A 19,921-nucleotide genomic window follows, 5' to 3' on the forward strand; every position below is an offset into this window, starting at 1 on the left:
GGCGAAACCTTTTAAAGAGACTAATCAGGCGCTTGAGTAGACGGCTATTCGTTGCCCCAGTCCTCCTAATGCACCTGTTGCAGGTGAGGAGCCGCCGCCTCCCGTCTCAGGGTGGGGCGCTCGCGTGGGATGCAGAGGCATTTCGCTGCTGCTCTTGAGGGCGACAGGGAAGGCTTTTGGGTGGCTTTGGAAGAAGTAAGTATGGGCTGAGACCATTTGAAAAGGGTGGGTTGTGAGACTGGGAGTTGGGGAGAAGCACCTCCACACTGTAGAACAGGCCTGGGCCCTCCAGGTGTTTTGGACTTCAACTCCCCCCATTCCTAACAGCCTCAGGCCTTTTCCTTTTCCCCTTCAGCTGAGTGGGAAAAGGAAAGGGCCTGAGGCTGTTAGCAATGGGGAGAGTTGAAGTCCAAAACACCTGGAGGGCCCAAGTTGGCCCAGGCCTGCTGTAGAATAAACTGCCAGGGAAGGCTGTGGAATGCCCAGGGTGGGAGAAGAAACTCTTCTCTGTTTGAGGCAGGTATGAATGTTTCAATTGGCCACCTTGATTAGCATTGAATAGCCTTGCAGCTTCAAAGCCTGGTTGCTTTCTGCCTGGGGGAATCCTGTGTTGGGAGGTGTTCGCCGGACCTGATTGATCCCTTTCTTGAATTCCTCTGTTATTTGAGTGTTGCTCTTTATTTACTGTCCTGATTTAAGAGTTTTTTTAAAAAAAAAATACCGGTTGCCAGATTTTGTTCATTTTCATGGTGTCCTCCTTTCTGTTGAAATTGTCCACATTCTTATGGATTTCAGTGGCTTCTCTGTGTAGCCTGACGTGGTGGTTGTTAGAGTGGTCCATCATTCCTGTGTTGTCAAATAAAGTAGAGTCTCACTTATCCAACATAAATGGGCTGGCAGAACGTTGGATAAATGAAAATGTTGGATAATAAGGAGGGATTAAGGAAAAGCCTATTAAACGTAAAATTACGTTATGATTTTACAAATTAAGCTCCAAAACATCATGTTTTACAATAAGTCTGCCACTTGTTTGGGAGTGGAGCTGCACTTGTGTTGTTGTTGGGTGTATTGGCCCATTGCGCGTTGCTGCCTAGAGAAACAGCTGTAGATCCTGGCAGGAGGCAGACTGTATTGGATAATCCAGAACATTGGATAAGCGAAGGTTGGATAAGCGAGACTCAACTGTAATCCTCTCTGTGGCGCAGGCTGGAAACAAGCCAGCTGCAACAAATCACTCTGACCAAGAAGTCATGAGTTCGAGGCCAGCCCGTGCCTGTGTCTTGTCTCTATCTCTGTTCTATGTTATGGCATTGAATGTTTGCCTTTATGTGTGCAATGTGATCCACCCTGTGTCCCCTTCGGGGTGAGAAGGGCGGAATATAAATGCTGTAAATAAATAAATAAATGAAATACCCAAGGATTTTTTTTTAAGATACAAGGCCCTTCCACACAGCAAAATAATTCCGGGCCCTTCCAGACGGAATGATTAAGATGAAACACACACATTCACACAGAAACCAAAAAAAAAAAAAGCATATCTACAAACTTCCCATTCTTTTATTATATGGTTTTTATTCACTATTATTCTGTTCTCTTGAAATGATAGTTTATAGTCATGCTTCTACTTTCAGTAACATTTAATTAATTCATGAATCCTACCATTGACAAATATTATATTTTGTATACAGTGGGGTTTGGTTCCTGGTCTCCTTGTACCAAAGTTGTCAGATCAGAAACTGCAGATGACTTCTGTACTTTAAATGATTGTGTAAATGTGCCACACACTCTCAGCCTCAGCTGAAGGTAATGCAAATACTGCTTCTCATGCAACACTTGCTGAAATGCCGTCTTCTACACAACTCTTATTTCAAAGTGTTTTTTTGGGGTACACAAAAACTCTCAAAGGGAGGTTCAATATTTAATAATGCCTTTATTTTTTGTTTTTGATTTAGAATACGATAGCATCATATACAGTATATGTATGTATATATGTGTGTGTGTGTATATATATATATATACACACACACATATATACAGTAGAGTCTCACTTATCCAACATTCACTTATCCAACGTTCTGGATTATCCAACACATTTTTGTAGCCAATGTTTTCAATACATTGTGATATTTTGGTGCTAAATTTGTAAATACAATAATTACTACATAGCATTACTCTGTATTGAACTACTTTTTCTGTCAAATTTGTTGTCTAACATGATGTTTTGGTGCTTCATTTGTAAAATCATAATCTAACGATGTTTAATAGGCTTTTTCTTAATCCCTCCTTATTATCCTACATATTCGCTTATCCAACATTCTGCCAGCCCGTTTATGTTGGATAAGTGAGACTCTACTGTATATATATGAGAAATTACATTACAAAAAGTTATTAAACCATCAGACACCTATGCCTGTACATGTGTGTATTAACCCAAGATATTCAAGCAGCTGCTACTCCTTACTACAATCACCCCCTTTTCAAATAGCCATTTTAAATATTTTATAATTTATCAAAGAGGAATAAGGGAATGTGGTTGGATAAGGCATTGTTTCCATGGGTCTTTCACATCAGAGTTTATATGTATTGTTTTTATGTACACACAAAGAGACTAATGCTTCAATCTAGATCAATATTACAACAGTTTTATTGTGAAGGAGCTAATAGTGAAAGATACATTGCCTAAGGCTAGACTTCGAGTGCAAGGCTAAAGTGGGATTTGAAGTAATAATTTTTTGTTTTACAGTATTAACCACCAGCTTTTGTAATTCTTTACTGTTTAAAAAATGTCAAAATAGTAGAATTCCACATTCCATTGACGGTGTAAACAGACACATTCATGCACATATACATACGCATACATGTGTGTGTGATATTTATATATAACTTTCCAAGTCCTATAACAAATGAGTATTACTTTTTGGTGATTTTTTAGTCCTACTGAAAGCAGTGACAGCTAGTAGACAGCCTGAAAAGGTTAAGCGGACTAAAGGCAAGTCAGCCCTGACATTGTGTACGTCATTACATTGTGTACTGTAGGCCACTGATAACAAACCTGTGAAACACTGTATTTGAATGAAGCTTTTTTTTCTTATCATCAAGATTTAAAACAGCGTATCAGGCCAAGCTTTTGTCATGAAACACTTGACCCACTTTTTCCTTTCTCCTGTTGCTTCTGTAGCTGGGTGGGGCGCCTGCTGGCTTTGATTTGGAGGGAGGTATTTTTAAAAGGGTAACCAGGTAATTATAAAATATGGATTTATATTATGTTATGCTAACAAACATTCTAATAAATACAGTTGTTAGTTGCAACTAGATTGGATACACTGAATCAGTAGGAACTTGGTATGTCAATATTATGAAACGGTTATTTATTCAATAGCTGTACTGTAGTTGGGAGAATATATCACTATAACATATCTGTACATTTTCCTTGTGTCGGTTAGCAATAGCACTGCTTCTCAGTGTCATGTTCATTTAGAAAGAGGCAGATAGAACCAGTTCAGAGCACATATTGAAACGTGAACGAAAGTTTATTTGGTGCAAGGGGCAATGGAATGAAAGAGAAGTGAAAGAAGCCCAAATGAACAAATGCAGTCCTTGAGGATGCCTTCAGTATTTTCTCTCATTGCTGCCCCGTCATCACATTGACAGCTTTGCAAGGCATGTCAGGGAAACATTCTCCATGGCCTGAAATAATTTCTCTCATTTCAGAAAGGTTTGTGGATCTAATATCTTTTTAAATGAGTTAAAATAGCAACATTTTAATAAAATCCCTATACGGTATATAGCTTATCAATAGGATCTGTTGGTGGAGTCTGCAGAAATTATCTATGGCAGAAATAAGAGAGATGACAATACTTGGTCAGAGCTGAGAGATCTAGAAAAGACTAGACTGTTTATTTTACTTTTCACATTTTTTACACTTTTTACATCAACTAATATAAACGAACATTTAGAAATACTTGAATTTTGAACTGTACAAATATTATTTTGGGAATTGTATGTTTTGTGTGAAAAATCTTTGTTCTTTTGAGAGGATAGTTCTACTAAATCTAGTCGATTGATTAACAAATACACATGGATCTGAGAAATCTATGCCAGCTTTATGTGATGTTGATTTTATATTGAGACTCAGATCTTAATTATGCTAACTTGTACCTCTGGGGTTTTGTATTGCTACTATATGTCTAAGGTGTCCAATTCTTTGCAAACTTTTATAGAAGTCCCATATTAGATAAAAAAAAATACACTGCATTCCTCTGTGCTGCCCAGTGGCCCAGACAAGGTTTGGACTAGAACATCAGACTTTGACTGCTGGCTGGTTAATGGAAGTAGACTCAGAGAGCACTTAACCACTTGCTGACTAACCAGATGTGCATTTGCTTCTGTGCATTATGATGTATAAATATAATTTAGGAGGGGAAGTGCTTCCTCCTGTGAACACCTAGGGCTGGGCACATTTTAAATATGTTTCCATCTATATATATTTCCAAAATGTTGTCTAGTTCTTTCAAACTGAAACTGTGAATAGAAAGAACATTTTATAACAGCACCAAGTTTTGAGAAGTGCAATCTTTCATGTGGGAGTGGGGGGGGGGGATTGTAGGCTCTCATGTGGCAAACTTGTTGAAACAAATAAATTACAAAATGGCAGAAGAGAGTTTATATGAATTACTTTCTGTAAGATCCAATTTTTGGCTTTTCTTCCTGTAGTCAAAAATTCCCAGGTGGTATAATGCAGGATATATTTCAGAGGAAGAAACAGGCAAACCAGCTCTGAGTATTCTTTCCATGGGAAAACAAATACTGTAACTTAAAGGCACACACACACACACACACACACCCTTAATAATTGACATAAGGAGAAAATAGTATAGAAAAGTATGGCTTATAGCATTTAGGTATAGGAACAAACTGGCTGAGTATTCCTTGCTTAAGAAAACCCTATAGATTCACAGGTTCACCAGAAATAGATACACATACATGCAAATGAAATAAATATAAGCAGAATGAAAAAAAAAATGACACAATAGAAAATGACACAATAGTTAATCACTAGATTGATTTAAAACCACAGACTGCCAGAAAGAAAGAAAAAGTTAAATAATCCAGGTAAAGCATTATTTGGGACACTGAATAGAGCCTTTTCTGAATTTTCATATCAGTTTTAAGGATGTCACTATCAATGAGGAACAGTTGGAAAGGAAGACAAATATTATTTTTCATGTTGTAGCATGTAAAGTGGTGAGAAACTGCCTAAACAATTACAGTGGAGAAGTATTTGGCCTTCTCTTTTTACAGCTTTTCCTGAGAAGAAGAAAAAAAATTGTGATTTTATTCTGTCCTTGCAAAGTTACTCCCCAAGTGACTAACAACCAGCCAAACAAACAAAAAGCTTTGCCTGCCTCTGGCACCATAAATGTAGCAACATTACATGCAAAACTAGGAATTTTCTACCTTTTCAGAGTATCTAATATCTGCTATCTGAGGAAGCTAGCTGTCTTACTTCCGATTTGTATGACCAGTCCTTTTTCACATCTTTTTCACTATTCACTAAGATGGATGGGGATGATGGAAGTTGTGTAACAAAACTGGGAGGGCCTGGTTAAGGAAATGTCTTAGAACACATCAAGCTTATTATTGTTAGGAACTTGTACCTGAGGCAATAGCAAGGGTTTCTTGGTAACTAGTTTGCAGGACATTGTACCTATTTACATAATTCTCAAGTGGAGCAGTTTTTTATTTTATTATATTTAATTGGTCGTTCATTCAGTATTACTTCCTGAGAATATGTAAAAATCAGATATCTACATGCAACCTTTCAGTCTTTGAGAAGTAAAATGAGAATAGTAACAGTATTATGATTTGGTAACTTTTTAAAAAGTACTGAAGGGATAATATCATTACTTTCAAATTCTTTAATGAGAGTGATCTAAACATTACATTTTTTGCATGACATGTAGCGTTTACTCATTGTGAAACATTACTCAATAGAGTTCTATTTTTTCTTTTGATATTTGGAGCGTAACACTGAAATGTTCAAGTGATTAACCCATTTTTATTACTCATTACTTGGCACGAAACAAGCAGTGTTACTTTTCTGAGTAATGTTTTTAAACTCGGTAGACTCTAGAGAGCATCTGAAACATACATTCTCATTTTCATTTTGCACACAAAATGTCTCTAGCACAGCTGTTGTCATATTTTACTCTTCAGTATATTTTAGCTTTCATTCAGAAAGATTATGCTGCTTACGATAATGACAGGGAGTTTGGTCTCTTTCTTTTAGAGGCTAATTTCAAGCTCTTTGGATGACAAAAGTAATTTGGCTTGATGTTCTTCCTGATAATATCTTGTCTTTTAATTAAGTTGTCTGCATATTTTTTTTGAGAAAAATTCAGTGTTGTGTCCTGTTTATACTGGCAGAATCTGTCGCCTACATTGCTCACCAGAAGTCAGGCAAAGGTATTTTAGAACATTCTGTCATTAACAAAACTAAGAGCTACAGTATTTGCTTTGTTACATAAGCCATCCTAATATTTATCTTTCCTCAGGTACTTTCAAACAACAAAGCATTAATATAACCAGTAAACCAACTTTTTATTTATTTATTTCCATCATTTATATCCTGCCCTTCTCACCTGAAGGGACTCAGGGCAGTTTACAAAACTGGCAGAATTCGATGCCAATACACAACAATACAAAAGAATAAAACATAAGCAGTTAAATACAGATTTAAAACAATACAAAATACTTGAGCCATTCATCCACAAAACCTTGTACATAAACTTTAGTCCAGACCGAGTCAAAGCCAACAAAACTTATTCTTTAAATGCTTGTTCACATAGCCAGGCCTTCACTTTGTTTCTAAAACTCAAAAGGGATGGAGACTGCTGGATGTCACTAGGGAGGGAGTTCCACAGCCAAGGAACCACCACTGAGAACGCCCTGTCCCTCATCCCCACCAGCCACACCAGTGAGGCTGGCGGGACCAAGAACAGGGCCTCCCCTGAAGACCTTAAATTACGTGGTAGGTCATAGCAGGAGACACGTTTGGACAAGTAAGCTGGGCTGGAACTGTTTAGAGCTTTATAGGCTAAAGCCAGCACTTTGAATCGTGCTCGGTAGCTAATCTGCAGCCAGTGGAGCTGACGTAACAGAGGAGTAGTGCGCTTCCTGTACGCTGCTCCGGTTAACAACCTAGCTGCCTCCCGTTTGACTAATTGAAGCTTCCAAACAGTCTTCAAAGGCAGCCCCATGTAGAGTGTGTTGCAGTAGCCTAACTGGGATGTAACAAGAGTATGGACCACCGTGGCCAAGTCCGGCTTCCCAAGGTATGGGTGCAGCTGGCGCACAAGTTTTAGCTGTGCGAAGGCTCCCCTAGCCACCACTGAGACCTGGAGCTCCAGGCTCAACAAAGAGTCTAGGATCACCCCCAGACTGCAAACCTGCGCCTTCAGGGGGAGTGTGACCCCATCCAGCACAGGCTGTAACCCTATGCCCTGTTCGGCCTTCCGACTGACCAGGAGGACCTCTGTCTTGTCTGGATTCAGTTTAAATTTGTTGGCTCTCATCCAGTCCAACACAGCTGCCAAGCACTGGTTCAGGACCTGGACAGACTCCTTAGTGACAGGTGGAAAGGAGTGACAGAGTTGGACATCATCTGCATAGAGATGACACCGCACTCCGAAACTCCTGATGATCTCTCCTAGTGGTTTCATGTAAATGTTAAACAAAATGGAAAATACAAAGCCCTGGAGGACCCCACAAGACAATGGTTGTGGGGCCAAGCAGGAGTCTCCCAGTGACACCATCTGGGACCGACCCTCCAGGAATGAGTGGAGCCACTGCAAGACAGTACCTCCAAGCCCCATCCCCACGAGGCGTCCCAGAAGGATACTGTGGTCAACGGTGTCAAAGGCCGCTGTGAGGTCCAGCAGAACCAGCAGGGACACTCCCCCTGCCCAGCTCCCGGCAAAGATCATTGACTAAGGTGACCAAGGCTGTCTCAGTACCATGCCCCGGCCTAAAGCCAGACTACACCGGATCTAGAAAATCAGTGTTCTCCAAGAATGCCTGGAGTTGCGAGGCAGCCACACGTTCCACGACCTTGCCCAGAAAGGAGAGAATTGGAAATAGGCCGAAAGTTACCGAATTGAGTGAGGTCTAGTGATGGCTTCTTCAACAGCGGTTTGATCACAGTCATTTTTAGGCTTGCTGGAAACTTGCCTTCCCGGAGGGAGGCATTCACCACCACTTTCACCCACTCGGCCAAACCTCCTCTGGCTTCCCTCACCAGCCAGGATGGACAGGGGTCTAGGATGCATGTGGTTGGTCTTGCCTCTCCAAGGATCTTGTCCACATCCTCAAGCTCAACCAATTGAAATGAATCCATCAAAATTGGGCAAGCGGGTGCTCGTGCTATCTCCTCAGAGTCTGCCGTTAATATGGGGTCAAAGTCAGAGATAGTTTCTGGTGTTTATATCTTTAGGGAAAGGTCATTCCAAAGCAGACTCCATATCTACAACATGAGAAGTTAAAGGAAGGGGTAAGGTTGGAGCTAGGGGCAAGATCCAACCAAAGAGCATACAAAAACAGGAGAAAACAAGGAAGAAAAGGTTGAATCACAAGAGCACAAATAGCACAATAGAAAAGTAAATAAATCTATTTTTGCAATTTGTGTGCTGCTCTGAAGAGGATATAGATCTGCCTTGGAAGATTTCACTACTAAGTAATGTATGGTGATAACAAAGGGAAACCTGAGAGGTGGGAATAGAATTTTGCTGAAATGTTGAACATCCTGTGTATACCTTCTTTCTGTACTCTATAGAGTTGGATGTTCTCAAGTGCACTACTGATCATGGGCATTTAGCTTGAACTATGTCATACATTTGTAGCTGTATGTTGCCATAATAATGTTGGAACCTAATGTATTAGGAATGCTAGCCAGATTTTTGGAAATGTTTTGTTCACTGATACAAACAAATGTTGACAGACTCTAAGATAGAGATATAGCCTTCTTATACCATATAGACAAAAACGTATTATACTATGCTTTCATATTATTTATCTCTTTTTCATTTTCAGTGAATAATCCTATACCTTCCAATCTGAAATCAGAAGCAAAAAAAGCAGCTAAGATTTTAAGAGAGTTTACAGAAATAACTTCCAGAAATGGTCCTGACAAGATCATACCTGGTGAGTTTAAAAATAGCTTTTGTGGATGAAGCTTTAAGTTGCTTTTCTGCAGCTTTGATATTGTCTTGTCTCTGGAATGTATCATAGAGAATATTTAAATCAGAAGTCCTCAGAAACTTTAAGACTAGGGCCGCTTCATTGTTTTGGGGGGGGGGGGGAGACTATAAATTGAAAGGAATTCCTATGCACTCTGTACATATCTTATTTGTAGTTCAAAAATAAAACAATGAAAGAATAGTACAGTATTTCAAATGAAGAACAATTTGAACCAACATAAACTGATCATTATTTCTATGGGAAGTGTGGACCTGCTTTTGGCTGATGAGAGAGTCAAGTTAACTCAGATTGTTGTTGTTGTTGTTCTGTGCTTTCAAATAGTTTCAGATTTAGGGTGACCCTAAGTCTAAAGTTTAGGGCGGGGACTGGGGAAATGCCCTTGAAGAGCCTCATTTGGCCCATGGGCCTTAGTTTGGGAACCCCTGATTAAAATAGTCTGTTACATGGATTTAAATGGTAGTACCCTGAAATGGATCATATGACTAAGAAATTGTTCATTACATGTCAAGACATCTCTGTTAATTATTTCCGTTAGGAAAAACTGTGTCACTTTCAAGGAAACAGGAGTGAATCGAGAGGTCTCCTCCTTTCTCAGCCACAATATACTTTAAAATGGATTGTCAAAGGTCAATTCAATGATAATATTAAGAAACGGATTTATTTCATTCCCGCCCTATTTACGCTTTGTCATTTGAAAGGAGAATTACAAAGCTAACTTACCCCTTGGCTGATGGGTAAGTCAAGAATAACCCCATACTCAGCCTCTAAACCTCACTAGGCAAAAGCATAATTTTCCACCTATATCTTGTAAAAATGATCCAAACAATATTTTCTGTAGTATTGATAAAAAATCACAAAGTGTAAGTGTCTTCAATTTCGGAGTGTTTCTTAGAATTCCTTACTTGGAATTTACCTGAAGCCAGTTTCTATGAACAATGGGTTTTTTCTATAGAGGAAATCAGAAATTGCTCATTCAGTTCTTTTTGCTAATACTGTATTAGGTTGGGTAAGCAAACATCCTCAGAATTAGATATTAGAATGTGGTTTCTGCTGTTTTGCTTTCTTTTTAAAATGAATGTGCTCTTTCCTTGCCATTTCTCCATTCACTCAGTCTCATTTCGCTTCACTATTGGTTTCTCTTCTCTCTTTCTCCTTTTCTCCCTCCCTTCAGTCTTCCCTCTCTGAGAATGAGAAGGTCTAAAGCAGGGATCCCCAAACTAAGGCCCGGGGGCCAGATGCGGCCCTCCAAGGTCATTTACCTGGCCCTCGCCCTCAGTTTTAGACTTAGGCTCACAAGTACCCAGCCTTCCAAGCAGCAAGCCTATTGCATTGGATGCCAGCTCACCAAACAAGGATTCGCAGAAGAAGAAAACAGCCAGGCTTTGAGGTTGCAAGGCTAATCACTGCTATTCCACCTGGCCAACAAATGATTCCCATAAGCCACAGCAACGCGTGGCCGGGCACAGTTAGTATAATATATTGTGTATACATAAAATATTGATAATAATATTATAATGTAATATACTAATAATAATACAATATAATAATATTAATTATATATTAAATGTAATATTACTAATAATATTGCAGTATAGTGGTTTAGTACAATATAGTAATATATAATGCTAATATTTTGCTGTGCTAATAATATAATATATTGTATGTACATACAACTTGTAAGTCGCTCTGAGTCCCCTTCGGGTTGAGAGAGGGTGGGGTATGAATGTAGTAAATACATAAATAAATATTGTTGGGGGTTTTTTCGAAACTACAAATAAGACATGTGCAGTGTGCATAAGAATTTGTTGGTTTTTTTTTTAAAAAAAAATGATAATTCGGCCCCTCAACAGTCTGAGGGACCATGAACCGGCCCTCCACTTTAAAAGTTTGAGGACCCCTGGTCTAAAGACTGCACTCTTTCATACATTCACTTAAAAGTTAATTCTGTTTGGAGTACAATCTGCCTGTGTGTCTCAATGTCTGTCAGGAAGTCGACAGAAAGGTCTTAATCTGAATTTGCAAGATTTTCTGTCAAAAAGAATAGCACATTGTGTTATTTCCCTAATACTCCAAAAAGTTCTATCTCAGAGTCTGCCATGGTTGAATCTTGGGTGGAATGTGATGATCAGTCAACATTAAGTGGGGTGTTAGTGGTGTCTCACATTAGGGATGACTATAAGAAAGATCTGTAGACATCTGAGAGATTTCTAAATCATCTTTTGGGATTTCTGATTGATTGGTTATAGTAACACCATCTCAAATTATACTGCTGAAATATATAAAGTTTTAAAAATTAACCCAAAAAACCTGGGCAATTTATCGACAAGTAAATACAAATACCATATGTTAACTTTTATTATAAAAGAAGCCACCCATTAACTGAGTAGAGTGGTGAAAGGGTTTTATTCTGCATGCTTGAATGGAAAAATGGTGGCTACCCCCCACAAGGGTCAGTGGCACTTTCCCTCTCCTTGGAATAACCCTCAATGTATCCATCACTTCGACTACAAAACCTGCCCTTGATTTAAACATGGCGTCAACATATATACAAGAATATATGGTAAATATAGGCTTTTATGTTGAAAGTCTGTGAGATCCCTTAAAATAATAATAAAGCTTAGATGTAGCATTTTAATCCATTTGTTTTGCACTAGTTTCCAGTCGATGAATCTCAGGGCCCTAGTAAACAATCAAGGTCCCACAAACACGAAATCTGCCCTTTTAATCATATCAGTTTCTTAATATTCCCTCCATCAAAATAAATCATTGTAAACTGACAGCTGTTTTTGCCTTTAATAGATAGCTAACTGTTAATTGATGTAGCTCTTTTTTGGGAAAAGCAAACTGAAGAATTCTTAACACTCATAAAAAGCTACAGCAACCAGACTCCCCAAATTATCTTTGAAAAGATGCCTTTCTCTTAATATTGTTTCACTTTTTATTTTCCTTTTTTGTGGTTTCTTGCTGAAGGAGATTTTGACTTTAGAAAGCTAGAACCTTCTGGGAAAACCTTTAAATATTTGTTTATATTTGTAGAGGTTAATGGTATGCTTACGGAAGTTATAATGTATCAATGCATTTTGAGCATTCTTCCCATTAAATCCTTTTGCCTTATGTTCCTTCACATTTGACCTAATACAAAGAATGTTTAGATGAATTCTTAAGCTTAATAAAATGTTGCATATGTATTTTCTTGCACATGTTGCATAGCAACATATGCTATCAAAATTTAGGGAATTGCAGGACATTTCATGCCATGGCATAAAAAAATGTGGCTTAAATGAAACTTTCACTGGATTGGACCGGGAGATAGGAAAGGAGTGATAGTATCATTATGTTTGACACTAGCTTATTTTTTAAATTGCTTTATCTGCATTAGTCATTAATGTTTTATCTTTACTATCTTTATGTATTTTTTATAGCCCATGTAATTGCCAAAGCAAAAGGTCTTGCAATCTTGTCTGTTATCAAGGCTGGATTTTTGGTAACGGCTCGAGGAGGCAGTGGGATTGTATTAGCTCGCCTGCCGAGTGGAAGTAAGTTTGCGCCTTTTCATTTAAAAACAATTGTAATATATCAAACCTCATTGTCCTGCTGTATCTCACAAAATCAGCAGAAGCAAAACATTTTAAGTCCATGGGGCCCAAATTAAAAATATGAATTTTTCAGTATTTTAAATGCGAAGTTGTGCTTCATAGTGATCAGGATAAAACACTGAAGAAAGACTTATTAAGGTATAGCTCTCAGCCATCTTTTCCCAATTAAGTAAGTGGAATGAATTCTGAACACTTATGATAAGTTTTCACAATGTATATGTACTGAGTCCCTAGAAGAGATAGGGCGGAATACAAATAAAGTCCTATTATTATTGTTATTATTATTGTTATTATTTTGTTAATGTATTTGAAATGAAAAACTAATTTACATATTTAAAGTAAAAATGAAAAATTAAGAGATAGACAGGGGTGGTAGAGAAAGTCAGCATGCCCTATCTGTCACAGACAGAACGCCACCAGATAAGATTCAACACAGTTTATTAAAGATACAGAACCAAAAATGCCCGTAAAAGACAAAGGGCTAGGCAAAAACTCGCCTTCAATATGAAAAGACACTAAAAAACAGTTCAAAAGATAAACCGGATTAAACGGGAGTTTAATCCGGGTTAAACCAAAAATGCTTACTTCAGCCTGGCTCTTAAAACAAACAAAACTGGTAAACTAAGATTCAAAGAAACATAAATAACTGGCAGCAGATTACTCTCTGCTACTCAACAGCTGTGGTTGATTAACTAAGTTGTTACTCCTCCGAGCAGCAAGCGAACTCCGGGTCCAAACACATCAATCAGGGCAGAAGCAGTCAGCGGGGTCCCAATCCGGTCCAAGGTCGAAGGCCAGGTACAGACGTCTTTAGTTCACCAGTTCCACCGATAATCACAGAAGGGATAGTCCAAGGTCGAAGTCAGTCAGTCAGTCCAGCGTCAATCCAGAGTAGGCAATTAATGTCTGTCAAAAAGACGACGGAGGTCCAAGGTATTCAGCAAACGAATCACACCCGTCTTCAGGAAATTCCCAACAAGAGCCCAAGCGTTCGTCCAGATTACCTTGCCCAACGCAATTAGTCCTGGATTCTAGACCCCATTTTATGCCAGTTACAACTCCTCATCGCTGTCAGCTGTTACCCTAATTCCAGGTGCCTCATCATCATCCTCCTCATCAGAGCTAAAACACCTTTGACTACGCCCCACAGCATCCCCAGCTGTGGATCCCGTCCCATCCCTCCAGCTCGTCCACGGGTCTAATCCTGCAACCCCCCAGTCGCCTCCCATACTATCATTGCCGGTGGCACCCAAATCCTCCCTCATACGAGTCCATTCCATATCATCCTCCTCTGAGCTAACCATCTCTTCCTCCATTCCCTCGGTAAAACCCTCAAAGGAGTCTTCATCAGTTGGTTCTGCAAATAAGTCCCGCAGCCGCTTCCTTTCTCGCTCCTCAAGAGAGTCTGACTCCCGAGGAGTCTTACGACCACGTCTCCCAGAAGGCTCAACCATAACACTATCAGAGCTCAGGTATACAAAAAGACAATAAAAATTAAAAGAGACAAAAATAGTGTCCAGGTGTGCATCTACACTGCAGAATTAAAGCAAGTTTGACAGCACTTTAACAGCCATGGTTGAATGCTATGGAGTCATGTGAGTTGTAGTTTTATAACGCTTTCAGTCTTTATCAAATAGTGCTGGTTCCTCACCAAAATGCAGCTCCCAGGATTCTGTAGCATAAGCCATGACAGTTAAAGAGGTGTCAAACTGCATTAATTCTATATAGTGGGTGCACTCCATGAGAACAGTAGTGGCGTTGTTCTGGGGAGAAGTGTATACTGTTCTTTGGAGTCTAGCACTAAAAAATGTTTTAACACACCCATCCCTCTAGCACTTCTGTTTCTGAAGAATCTGTTAAACCTCCTGACACTGAGACAGAATTGTGTCACCAATGTAGCCACATAATTTTGGGTAATGGTATGTGCTCTTTTGTTGACATGCACTTAACTGTCAACTGCTATAATCTCTGAGGAGTTTACAAATGAATTGTCTCTTTGTTTTGAATCAGCCCTTACTGGCAAGTAACTATTATATAACTGCTAACCGCTACATAAAACAATTCAATATATTGTGAAAACATTTTGGATTAAATAATCTTAGTTTTAATAAGGAAGAATTTGCAGCTCATTTAGGTCTCATCATGCAAGATGATTGGGTCTGTGTTTTGTATTTAAAGGATCTGTACACTAAGGAGATGCATAGCAACTTCGTGAATTTAGATTGTCTTTCAAAACTACCCTTGGATTTCTTTGGATCTCACTCACTGTTAACAGTTTGAAAACAATACTTTGAATAACATTTTCTAGTGTTTGGTCATTTCCCTAACTCCTCAAACTCCTTTTCTTTGCAAGAAAAGTATGCCCCCTACTTTCATGGGTCTCACTTTTGCAAATTTGATTATTCACTGATTATTTACTGTTGCCTGTGCTCCTGCCAAACACCACTTTTTAATAGTAACTTCAAGTCTTGCTAGGCGGCAGGCTTCATAGGATTTTACAAACCTTTACAATAACGCTTGTAAAACCCTATGAAAAAAATTACATAGGACAGCCACAGAGGCAGCATGGAACTGGATATACTAAAGCATGGAGGAACTAAAGGAAACTAAAGCATGGAGAGCAGAACACTCCTGCTGGTTATCAAGGCGAAACAGAGATACATGCGGTGTGCAAAAGCAGCTGCCATTCTGCCCAAGCTTCTTCATGGGGAAATTCCCAAGTCCACTTACATCTGACATGTTTCCTCCCTACCTTTCCTCAGCTGCATGCCTGCTCCCTCTCTCTGTCTACCCTTCTATTCCCACTTAAGGCACTCAGGAAGCCAGGCAGAGTAAACAGTGGGAATGTGCCACCTTCTCTGCTTTCCCACATCTTACCTGTTAACTGGTTGCAGACCCTTATTGGTAGTGTTACTGGCATTGCTCGAGTGGAATACATACATGCAGTATTGAAAGGAGGAGAAGTAAGCAAGACGGCTAAAGTAGTTATGTGTACAGGACCTGCTTTTCCTCCTCCTCCTCCTCCTCCTCCTCCTAATGTTGTTTGCCACATGAGTCTCTATTTCACCTAGGCAACATCAATGACACCACCACCTGAGGTTCACAAGACTTGAAGTAGTAGACCTGGTGCAGCAGCTGTAGTATGAGGAAGCGATGGCCTTGGTCCTCAGCTGCCAATGTCATGGAATTTGCCTCCACCTTGAGCCACAAGGAAAGAAATAATGAGGTGGCCATGGAGGGTGGAGGGATTGCTCCTTGTAAAGAAGAGACTTCAGTGATATGGCATCAGCCTCCTTGGCCAGGATAGCAGGGAAGGGCAAGTGAGAGAAGGCAGAGGAGAGCAGAGCAATCCCATTGCTCATCCTGGCTTCCTTCCTGAACTCCTTTCTGCTATGCCAAACATTTCCACATGTACCCTTGCCAATGGGATCGCAGAGAGAGGCAAGGAGTAAGTAAGGAGAGAATGGTAGATTGAACGGTAGGTGGATAAAAAGATAGAGGGCAAGGAACCATGACAGCTAGCCCCTCGAGGACCACAACGACAGTGCCCCATCTCACCTCCTGGGCTCTTGGTTTCCCTAAGAGGCTCCTGGAGGTATTTTCTTTTTCCCCCACTTTCATGGGCCAGATACATGCCTAAACCACCACAAAAGTGGAGGGCTGAATTTATAGGTTGCAGAATAGGTAAAGGTAAAGGTATTCTCCTGACACTCAGTCTAGTCATGTCCAGCTCTGGGGATTGGTGCTCATCTTAATTTCTAAGCCGAAGAGCCGACGTTGTCTGTAGACACTTTCAAGGTCATGTGGCTGGCATGGCTGCATGGAGCACCGTTGCAGAATGGCATGGACTTATTTCCAAATGTGTGTTAAATAGAAATGATGGATGTGGTGGATATCTCTTCTCCCAACTGCATCAACATGTCTATTATTAGTTATAAAATGAGCATTCTGCATGGTCACTATTTATCTCAATTTCTGTGTCCAGATTGGTCGGCTCCCTCTGCAATAGGAATAGCTGGCCTGGGTGGTGGATTTGAAATCGGAATTGAGGTAAGTATTTATGATTGCAGTGTTTTCCTAATTGCTTGATTAAAAGAACATTTTGGTGGACTGCAGAAAACCCAATTCATCAATAGGCATATGTAATTTTTATTTAATTTTTTTTAAGGCTACTAATATTAAACAGCATGAACAAAGTAATAATGCTGCTTTGAAGATGATACGTGCTGTTGCCTGTGCATAACATTCAATCATACAGTGTGACTTCCTTCTCCACAGCTATTATAATTACTCATATGCAAATCTTTGCAGAGCTGATTCAGTGATTAATTAACTATAATAAATATTGTTAAGCAAATAACATGTTGTAAATGTGTTTCAACTTTATATCTTGTTTTAGCATTTGTCTAGATATTGCTTAAATAAACTGCTCTGGAAATAACAGGTCGACTTATGAGCTTTAGGAAGCTCTGTACTTGTATTCTTGATATTGTAATTTACTAGGAATTCTGACTTGTGCTCATGTCCTTTGGCTGTTGTTTATACCCTATTTCCCCGAAAATAAGACAGTGTCTTATATTAATTTTTGCTCCCAAGGGAACACTAGGTTTTATTTTCAGAGGATGTCTTATTTTTCCATGAAGAAGAATTCACATTTATTGTTGAACCAAAAAAATGAAAATTTATTATATACTGTGCAGTAGTTGTCATCACAAACCAGCATGATCAGACAAACTAAATCCTATCAAGAATTTCTTGTTACTACCACTATTTCCATGTTCAACAATCTATGGTACATACATTTACCGATCCTGCATGCTCTGATGTTCTGTTCAGCAGGCATGCTTCCAAACAAAAACTTTGCCAGGTCTTACTTTCGGGGGAGGCCTTATATTTAGCAATTCAGCAAAACCTCTACTATGTCTTATTCTCAGGGGATGTCTTATTTTCAGGGAAACTGGGTAATAGCTAGTTACCAGCTGTTTGTCTAAGAAATCTTTCAAGAACACCACATGATAAGTTCCTTGATATATTATAAGACAGAAATATCTTGAAAGCACACAACAACAATAACATACCAAATTAAAATGCAGTATGTATAATGGAATGGCATTCCTGAGTTGCTTTAGCAGCTCCACTGGTTAGTCCACTGCTGTGTCATATAGTTGGTATCTGTTGTTCATGAACAAAGAAGGCCCATGATCCAGTTAGAACTGGTTAGTCTGCTACTGTGCTGGTATCAGTTGTTAATGAATAAAAAGGCTCTTGAAATGATCCTGGGTCTTCTGGTTTCTTCACCTTAGGGCAAACAAGTTGGAATATCCTGTCCCACAGTGCACATGCTTCACTAAATTAGGATGGCTGTATAAATACCAATACATTTCTATCTACCAATTTGTTGTCATATAATGCGAAAGCAGTTTAAAGTTGCTCAGAGAAATATACAGTGTAAGTTGTAGTCATATAGAAAATTTTGTTTCAGAGGTCCAGGGGTTTTAAGATCACATGGAAAGTTTTACAGGGGGAGGTACAATTCCCCCCTCCCCTGGTTTCATCTATTGCAGCAACATCAGTACAGTGGATCAACACCATTTCATTTCATACAGAGCCCAAGGAAATCAATATTGTAGCTTGAGGCTCCAGTTACATGATCCTTATAATTCTCTCAAATCATGCTTTTATCATACAGTTATAGCATAGTTGAAAGAGAAACTAATAAAGTACAAGCTAGGTCTTCTCTCTCTTCCTTTCTCTATCTTAGTTACGTTTGGCATAAATATATATTTACTTGTATGTATGGTTTCTTCCTTACTCCTTACTAACCGACGGTTAAAATATCAAAACTTCCATTGTTTTCAGAAAACACTTATACTATGATCCCTCTCTCCATACACGTCAGTGTGCTTGTTCCCCTCCCCCCCCCAAAAAAAACCCCTCCATCTACAAATAGTTCGTTTAAAATCGATTTTCTTTACTCAAACACATGCTACCTTTCTGAGGAATTGTTCGGCAACTGTGCACTTGAGTTCTGTTTGTACCAAGGTAGGTAAAGTTGACAGTGGAACATGTTCAGTATGAACATCCATATCCTACTTTTTAATTTATGGCTTGTTTACATTTTCACTTATTCTGAGATGGCAGCTATTTAACTTGTGTCACTCCTTTAAATGATCAAAGGCTTTTGCAAGTTAAACTAAAGACGCCAGCTCATAAAAACACACACTTGCAGCCTCTGAATGTATTGCTTCTTCCACTTCACTCCTCCTTCAGCTCGCTTCTGTGTTTCTTCCCACACCCACCTCAGCATTCTTGATTCTTTGTTTTGGTTTTAGCCCTCCGTTTTTTAAAAGAATTCTTTGGAAAAGCTCCTACTAGAAAAATATGACTTTATGACAAGAGCTAACTAATCAGTGCTGTACATATTGAAAGAAAGAGTCAGAAATTACTATAGATGTGTCACTCTCTAGATTTAGATGTATTACAATGTCCATTTTGCCTAGCCAACACAACTAACAATGAGGTGTGAAGCCCAAAACTATCTGGAGAGTCAGAAGTTATCCATCAAGCCCGCAAGCAGGAATTGATTATTTTGTTTTAATGAATAATAGTAAAGAGTATGGGGTAATTTTTTGGCCATGGAATAAATTGTTTGTGTTCTTTATTATTTAAGCAATTGCTTCAACGTATAAAGGAATAAATCTTGAGTATGTTCAATGAAAGTTCTGTAGGATTGTGCTCATTGAGAAAGTTATTCATTCCATCTGGAAGTAATTTGGCTGTGATATTTATATTAAATTGCTTTATCTCCCTTTTTAAATTCTCTATTGCCATCTAGGTATCAGACCTTGTAGTAATACTGAATCATGAAAGAGCAGTTGAAGCTTTTGCAAAAGGTGGAAATCTTACTCTGGGAGGAAACTTTACAGTGGCCATTGGACCTTTGGGGAGGTGAGTGTCACTTGAACTTCGAAGGATCAGTGGAAGCTGTTACCATACTACTTACCATGTTTGTTAATGTAGTTCTTTGTAGTAAACTGAAATCTGAATTGTTCTTGCTGTAAGAGCTGAAC

General features: G+C 39.1%; 1 protein-coding gene across 3 annotated transcripts in view; it reads left to right on the forward strand.

Moving 5' to 3' along the window:
• The first annotated feature begins 11 nt into the window (after window positions 1-11).
• sh3yl1 (SH3 and SYLF domain containing 1) overlaps window positions 12-19,921 on the forward strand; it is a 38,267-nt gene continuing 18,357 nt past the window's right edge. Inside the window, exons 1-5 of one of the 3 annotated variants that reach the window (XM_008118476.3) lie at window positions 12-195; window positions 9,088-9,198; window positions 12,678-12,791; window positions 16,837-16,901; window positions 19,687-19,799. In XM_008118476.3, the coding sequence (XP_008116683.1) occupies window position 195; window positions 9,088-9,198; window positions 12,678-12,791; window positions 16,837-16,901; window positions 19,687-19,799 (404 nt within the window). In that variant the 5' untranslated portion in view covers window positions 12-194. The remainder of the gene's footprint in view (window positions 196-9,087; window positions 9,199-12,677; window positions 12,792-16,836; window positions 16,902-19,686; window positions 19,800-19,921) is intronic. The other 2 variants (XM_062982748.1, XM_003215495.4) reach the window with 2 other exon arrangements.

Source organism: Anolis carolinensis, chromosome 1, assembly GCF_035594765.1.
Source record: "Anolis carolinensis isolate JA03-04 chromosome 1, rAnoCar3.1.pri, whole genome shotgun sequence".
In the NCBI taxonomy this organism is placed as follows: Eukaryota; Metazoa; Chordata; class Lepidosauria; order Squamata; family Dactyloidae; genus Anolis; species Anolis carolinensis.